This window comes from Cryptomeria japonica, chromosome 3 (assembly GCF_030272615.1).
Source record: "Cryptomeria japonica chromosome 3, Sugi_1.0, whole genome shotgun sequence".
Taxonomy (NCBI): Eukaryota; Viridiplantae; Streptophyta; class Pinopsida; order Cupressales; family Cupressaceae; genus Cryptomeria; species Cryptomeria japonica.
In genome coordinates this window covers 99,797,382-99,804,951 of record NC_081407.1, presented here as the reverse complement: position 1 = coordinate 99,804,951, position 7,570 = coordinate 99,797,382, and the positions used below count along the sequence as shown (strand labels likewise).

At 32.4% G+C, this 7,570-nt stretch overlaps 1 protein-coding gene across 2 annotated transcripts; it reads left to right on the top strand.

Annotated features, from left to right (window-relative positions):
• The first annotated feature begins 3,169 nt into the window (after positions 1–3,169).
• On the top strand, positions 3,170–7,280 carry LOC131046016 (ESCRT-related protein CHMP1B). 2 transcript variants are annotated; one of them, XM_057979648.2, is made up of 3 exons: positions 3,170–3,439; positions 6,234–6,945; positions 7,081–7,280. In XM_057979648.2, the coding sequence occupies exon 2, from the start codon at positions 6,295–6,297 to the stop codon at positions 6,901–6,903; it is 609 nt and encodes a 202-aa protein (XP_057835631.1). In that variant the 5' UTR covers positions 3,170–3,439; positions 6,234–6,294; the 3' UTR covers positions 6,904–6,945; positions 7,081–7,280. The 2 variants fall into 2 exon arrangements, with proteins under 2 accessions (XP_057835631.1, XP_057835630.1); XM_057979647.2 differs by having other exon boundaries at positions 6,234–7,280.
• The last annotated feature ends 290 nt before the right edge of the window (positions 7,281–7,570 follow it).

Below are 7,570 nucleotides of genomic sequence, written 5' to 3'. Positions count from 1 at the left end.
AGGTTTGTAGGATTAGGAGTATTCCATAAGATACATTTAAAAGCTACCTTCTTATTCACAAAAATGATTTGCATTAATGGTCCCTTTGAACTTGCATCATTAAGCCATTTACCTAAGCCAAATCTTAGAAAATATAGAACTATTGAACATTATATTATTTCAAAATATAAATTAAATAATTTACAAACAATCTTTATCATGATTTCTAATTGTGTGAGTGTTTAATCTTATTAGCTCATAATAAGTTTACATTGGTGATGATAATAGTTGTAGAACGTGATTTCTTGTTGAAGTAGGGTGTCATAAAGAGGTGCATATAAATATACAAATAACACATTTTAGTAAAACTTATAATTGACCATTTAAGTCAGCACTCATATGAATAACCATGACATAAATTTATCAATTACAATTCAATAATAATTTAAACTTTGTGATTAATGGGTGCTTAAGTCAAGGTAACCTATGTTAACTAAAGACACAATTTGTGATTAATGGTCCATTTTAACTTGCATCATTTAGTCATTTACATAATTAAGATAATAGAAAATAGTGAACTATTGATTGTTATATTATTTATAAAGAAAAATAAAATAATTTGAAAACAATATTTATCATTCTTTTTATTAGTGTACATTTTTATTCTAACCAATTCATAATTAGTGTACATTGTTGATGATAATAGTTGTAGAACATGATTTCTTGTTGAAGTAAGGTGCCATAAAGAGGCACATGTAAATATATACATAACATTTTTTTGTAAAACTTGTAGTTGACCATTTAAGTCAACATTCATATGAATAACTAATAAATAATTTTATTAATTACATTCGAGTAATAATTTAAATGTTGTGCTTAAGGCAAAATAGCCTAAGTTACTAAAGAAAATGTTTTGACCAAAGCTATATATATATATATATATATATATATATATATATATATATATATATATATAATTGTTATAAAGGTTAATTGTTTAAGTTTTCAAGTTGCCACACCATGATATCAAAGGACACTGCATTTAAATACAGGGTTGCTCACTAAGCACATGAGGTGAGAATGTATTATTGTCAATAACATCATGATAACACAAATTTCATGTTAGTCATAATTAGTTAGCCCCTTCATGATGGGTTGGGATTCTCTTGAAGAGTAGCATAGGGAAGCTTTTTGCTTCGTGATAGGGTGGAAGTCATTTCAATGACAGTCTCTCTTCTTTGAGTTTATGAAGAAATATTTTTCATAAAGAAGAGTTCAAATTTTAAAGACATTGTCACATTGCTATTATGTATTGTTTATTCATTTGTGGTCCAAAATTATTTAGTTAAAGATCTAGGTTCTTGTTGAATATGAGCCACAAATCAATTGCAAATATTGCTTATTGTTGAAACAAAAATTCAAATGGCTCATTTACTCTTTGAGCTCATGTGTATAATTACACTATAGGAATATCTATTATTACCAAATCAATTACATGGAACATTTTAAAAATGCATGTTGAAGTTTATGAATTATTTGAAATTATACGTTTAAACTTCCTTTTGTGACTAAATAATAGTTTTGTATTCTAATATTGATATTGAGTTATTGTTGAGAAACAATGTTTAATCTTTTATTACATGATTAGGTTGTGTGTATTATGTAGTGTTATTACATAAAACTGTGACATCATTTTGAGCCACATTATTAAAAAGTTTGGGATAGTAAAGAGGAAGCATATTGATACTTTTTTGACTTTAAGAAAGCTTTAAATATGGTTCCAATGAGAAAATTATGGCGTAGAAAGAACGATATTGATATCCCAAAGCAATACAGATGGTCTATTCATAGGCTTTATGAGAAAGTCCAAGTAAAAATCAAAACTCTGGTAAGCCTTTCTGAAAATTTAAGACGTTAAGCTTCAAACAAGGGTGTTCTCTTTTCCCTATATTTTTTTGGTCTTTATATTAACAAACTAAAAGAATGGCTAAGTATGTAAATATGAGACAATTTTACTTTGAGTGAGTATGTTGCAAGGCTTCTCTTGTTTGCCAATAATCTCATGTTGATAGCTAATTCCACACAAGAGTTTCAAGAGCATTTATTTGTCTTAGAGAAATTATACAAGGAGGTAGGCATGCAAGTTAATATTAATAAGATGAAGATCATGGTTTTCTCTAATAAAAAGAAGAAAAAGCAACTTAACTTTTATTTTGTAGGGAATATTCTAGATGAAGAAATAGAATATAAATATCTTGGCATGGACTTCACCAAGTTTAATTGGGATACTTGTAGAAAATAACTTTGGAAGGCTGGAGAGTGTTCTGAAGTAGAGATGCAAAGTTATAGATTGGAAAACTATGCCAATTCTTTTTGGGCTTTTAGTTATTCTAGTGGCTTTTTATCGATGTGAATTATGGGCTAGCAACACTATAATGGTAAAATGGAAGCAAATAGAAGGGATTTTAAAACACACGATCACAAGCATATTCAAACTCAAAGCTTTAGTCTCTTATACAATTCTTCTTGCTAAAATGGGTACCTTCCTTATTGAGGCTATTGCTATGGTGTGTCTTATAAGTTATTGTAAAAAACTTGACTAGATGGAGATATATAGATGGCTTAAGGTCATCATCAAAGAAGTCTTGAATGAGAGGAGAAAATCTTGGATGAAACAAAACATCAAGTGGATGAGCAAATGGGGCATTCACATAACTACGAGCCTAAATAATAATAAAAAAATAAAGGCCTTTTGTTATAGATGAATATCACAAATTTGTGTGAGAACAAATGTTAAGGAGAAAGAAACATTATATTGATAAATTATCCCCCCTTATGATCATTAACAAAAAGGTCCATATAAGGCCAAATATACCTTGGAGAGAGAAGATTCTTATAACTCAATTGAGAACTAGCTCACACTATCCCTGATATGAAACATGTTGATGGAAAAGACTTACAAGAAGAATGAGAAGAAATAATTCATATCTTTTACATAATAGTGACATCTGAATGTAAGAACACTTTATTCTAAAACAAAACTTACTATGATATACACTTTACCAATTACTTTACTACAAAATTTCAAAAAAATAAAAATAAAAACAAAAAACTTATCATCAAACTTCTTAATAATCATTCAACAAATCTAAAATCTAATAAACATTTGAATTAATAAACCAACTGAAGCTCTCCCTTCTTCCCACACATTCTATCGCATCGTTGCGAGGGAAAATAATAAATAAGCCATTTGACCGAAGGAACGTTAGAGGAAGGTCCTAATCGTAAGGCATTAGTATAAAATAGTCTGTATATTCGCACCGGCCCGGCAATTAAACCAAATTAGCCAGTGGACTTATTTGATCTGCAGAGTTCTCACCTAGTAAGCATAGGACGCCATCGTATTTGCAGTATTTTGAGACCAGGCGTAAAATTTTGCGGGGGCACCTAATTATTCCAGGTAATTATTATTTTGTTTGTCTCGCCTCTTTAATTCCTTCCTTTATATTGTTCAGGATACGCCAAAGAATTTTATTTTGTACTTGAGGCAAATTCAGTGGAATTGTTGAGGTTTTGGAAAATCCGAACTTGGGTGATGAAGGGAAGTGCGGTGTTTGGTTTTTTCGACAGTAATTTATGGGGATGCAATGGATTTGAGGGTTTTGTATCTATATGTTTCAGAAATACGGGATTGGGTACACCTCCTCGCAACTTTATTTAGGGATCGCTGAGCTTCTATAACTATAGATTTGTGGGTGTGATTATCATCTTTCAAAATAGAGGAAAAGAATTGAGATTTGGGTTCAAGGGGTTTTGGAGTTTTTTTTGAAGTTTTTTTTAAAGTGTAATTCTGATATCAATTTTGCACGGCTGATGTCTGAGGAGTCATTGAAGTTTGAAGAACTGTAAAAACCCAGTAGCCTCACCTTTGCATACTTTGGTAGTAGGGTTTTCCTTACTCGATTGAACATTGGCTACCTTTATAATGGTAACGAGACATTCCTAGGAACTTTGACATAGGTTTGTTTATATTCTATTAAGGTGGCCTACAATTCTAGTAGCCATTTTGGGGCCAGCTTGGGGTGTAATATTTATAGGGTACTACCCATGTTTACACGTCTTAAGAATGCTGCCCAAACTTACCCTGCAATAGCCAGGCAGCTCATAACCTTAGCTAAGATTTACCAAACAGTTTATTATTTAAAATATGGAAATTGAACTAGGGTACTTAGAGAGATGCATGTTCAGAGTTTTTTTCTCTTCGTTTTTGTAAAGTAGGTAATCACTGACAATTTTGTTGAACTTCGGGGTTTTGGATTTGTTGGTTTTGTGAAATTTGGAACTATTTATTGCCTGTATCTTTATTTTATTTCCTTATCTTGTGTACTAGGAGGTTATTTGACATCTGGAGTGTTTTTACTGAACATCGAAAGGCTTATTTGTTTGTTTGAGAAATTGGGACCTGGGTTTGATGGGATGAGTTTTAGTTGTAAAGCAACAAGAAGTTTATGGAAGAGGGTCACAGTTAAACCATCATTAAACATTTAGAAGCATGAGATTTTCACAGTTCATATCAATGTTGCTAAGTAATTTCTGGATTTGACTCTCTGAATTTTTAGTATTACCAACGTTTCGGATCAAATTGCATGATCTATCATCAGGGTGATAGCAAGAGAAGAGAGTAGAAAATAGGATATTAGGAGACCAAGAGGACTAAATAGATGAAGGAGAGGAAGGCACAAGAATCTAGGAGAGACAAGGGATCAGAAAAAAGATAATAAAGAAGATTAAAAACACCCAAAAAAAAATTGTACAAAAAAGATAAAAAATGAGAAAGGATAGAAATACCAACATAAAATGAAGATAGATAGTTAAAAAATGAAAGTATATAAATAAATTAATAGATACAAATAATATTAAAAATAAATAAGAAGAAAAGGGAATGAATAAAAAGAAATTCATAGTAACAATTAAAAAAAGATATAAAAAGAAGGAAGACCAAGAAGAGGAAAATAAAATAAGGAAAGGAAAACAATAAAAGAGAAGGGAAATTAGTAAATAAAATAAAAAGAAATAAAGAAAATGTAATAAAGAGAACAAATAAAAATAGTTCCCTTTTCTTTTGGGTGTTTTTAATCTTCTTTATCATCTTTTTTCTGATCCCTTGTCTCTTCTAGATTCTCGTGCCTTCCTTTCCTTCATCTATTTAGTCCTCTTGGTCTGTTAATATCCTATTTTCTACTCTCTTCTCTTGCTATCGCCCTGATGATGGATCATGGAGTTTGATCCGAAACGTTGGTAATACTAAAAATTCACACAGTCAAATCCAGAAATTACTTAGCAACATCATTAAACATGTTAAGTGTTGGCATTAGGGACAAATACACATCCGGCTTTTGGGTGCCATCCATGCAACTTGGGTAACTTAACATAAGCAATACCCCTTGGTTTAGCCATTTGTGACCTTACAATCGGAACTCCATTTAAAAAAGGGGATACTAAGACTTGGATTGACTCTTACTTCAATTCCCTATTTATTGTTTTTATGAGTTGAGGAAAAAGTTGAGAATGTCTTAAACAGTAATTGTAATGCAAATTGAATGGAATTGATGTAGGGTTTAGAAGTTTCAATCTTAATATGCAGGATATGTTTTAGTCCATTATGTCTGTGCATTGCGTAGCGACTTATTGATGTTTGAGACCTTGAATTTGGGGTTTTGACAAATTTGGATTTAGTTATAGATCACTTATGTGTTTCGGAGTCTTCTTTTATTACTTTCAAGGAGTTAATTAAATTATCAGTGGTTCAAATGCAAAGGATGCAGGCTTAAGTAATTTCGGTGGGCAAGGAATGTATGGTTTTAAAAGACTTTTTAAGTTTTTTGTTGAATTTTTAGAGTTTTGGAGCCTGCTGGTTTGAGAAATTGAGATCTGGACCACGTCATATGTGTTTGGTCTTACGTGTTCTATTTGTTTTATTTTGTTTTCCTCAATCGAAACAAAAATAGAGCATTTCAAGGTGAGAATCAAAAATTTGATGCGATTGATGTGGTTGTAACTTGGGTACCTAAGGGATGTGTATTTTTGAGCTTTTTCAGTTGTATAACTGCTTAGCAAGTCAATAAATGATAGAGTTTAGAGAAACTTGGAGATAGGTACTGCTAGAATCTGTTTAGATCATTCATTTGTGTTTCTTAATCTTTTGGAGATTTGGAATCGTGGACTTGAGAATTTGAGGTTTTTTGGCATTGCAGGAATCTGTGTTTTAGGGCTGAAGATATTCATTGAATTTTTGGTCTTGGATCTAGAGATTCAATGGGAGGCACCGAGAGATTGATGGATCAGATCTTTCAGCTCAAGTTTACCTCCAAAAGCCTGCAAAGACAGGCCAGAAAATGTGAAAAGGAAGAAAAAGCGGAGAAACTCAAAGTGAAGAAAGCCATAGAGAAAGGAAACATGGATGGAGCTCGGATCTATGCAGAAAATTCCATCAGAAAACACAATGAGCAATTAAACTACATGCGATTGGCCTCTCGTTTGGATGCAGTCGTTTCCAGGCTTGATACCCAAGCCAAAATGATGACAATCAATAAATCCATGACATCAATTGTTAGGGCACTGGATACTGCCCTTGCCAGCAATAATCTTCAAAAGATGTCTGAAACAATGGATCAATTTGAATCACAGTTTGTGAACATGGAGGTACAGTCACAATTTATCGAGAATGCTATGGCTGGTAGCACTTCTCTGTCCACTCCAGAGGATCAAGTCAACACTCTGATGCAACAGGTAGCTGATGATTATGGGCTTGAGGTATCCGTTGGCTTACCTCAAGCTGCTGGCCATGCGATTCCTGCCAAGGAAGAGAAAGTTGAAGAGGATGATTTAAGTCGACGCCTTGCAGAACTTAAGTCCAGGGGTTAATCTGTCCTTTTTGGGGCATTGGTATAAGATTTATTGAATTTGGTAATTATTTTAACTTCAGACACTACAGAGCGACTTAGACTGCTTTTCAACTTATATTGTTGATCAATGCTGTTGCTAGAGGGTCTCTGTTTTTATATAATATCTAATTCTGGATTGATCTGAAATTTTGTTTAGGTTTGCATCTATTTAGGCCTTAGGGGGAATATACATGTATTGGTACCGATGACTCTGCTGTAAATGGAAGGCATTGCTTAAAAGTCTTAAGTTTTATCAGTTATGGTCTTTTACCCCCCTCGGGCTCACACTGTAGTGATTGTATATGATACTTAGTCTATTATTAATAGACCTTACAAAATGGATTACTTGTTGGACAAGTTGATCTTGCAGTTATTACTTATTTTCTGTCTGGAGCAGAGTCTATGAATTTCAAGAGGAGAACTTTATAAGTTTATCGTGCTTGTGCTTTTATAAATATGTATAGATTTTATTAATACTTTTGTACTATTTTACAATGTGTATGTAGCCAAGCAAGAGAATATGCCATAATTTGAACAGCTTATGGTCACCTTTCTATGTTTTTGAAGTTTTTCTGCATAGGGATGCCATAATTGATGTGTTGATGTACACACTAGTAAATGCTTTTACTGGATTGTATTGAAGTTAA

Excerpts from the sequence above, each read along its gene's own strand:
- LOC131046016 (XM_057979648.2), top strand. The coding sequence starts at position 6,295 with ATGGGAGGCACCGAGAGATTGATGGATCAGATCTTTCAGCTCAAGTTT.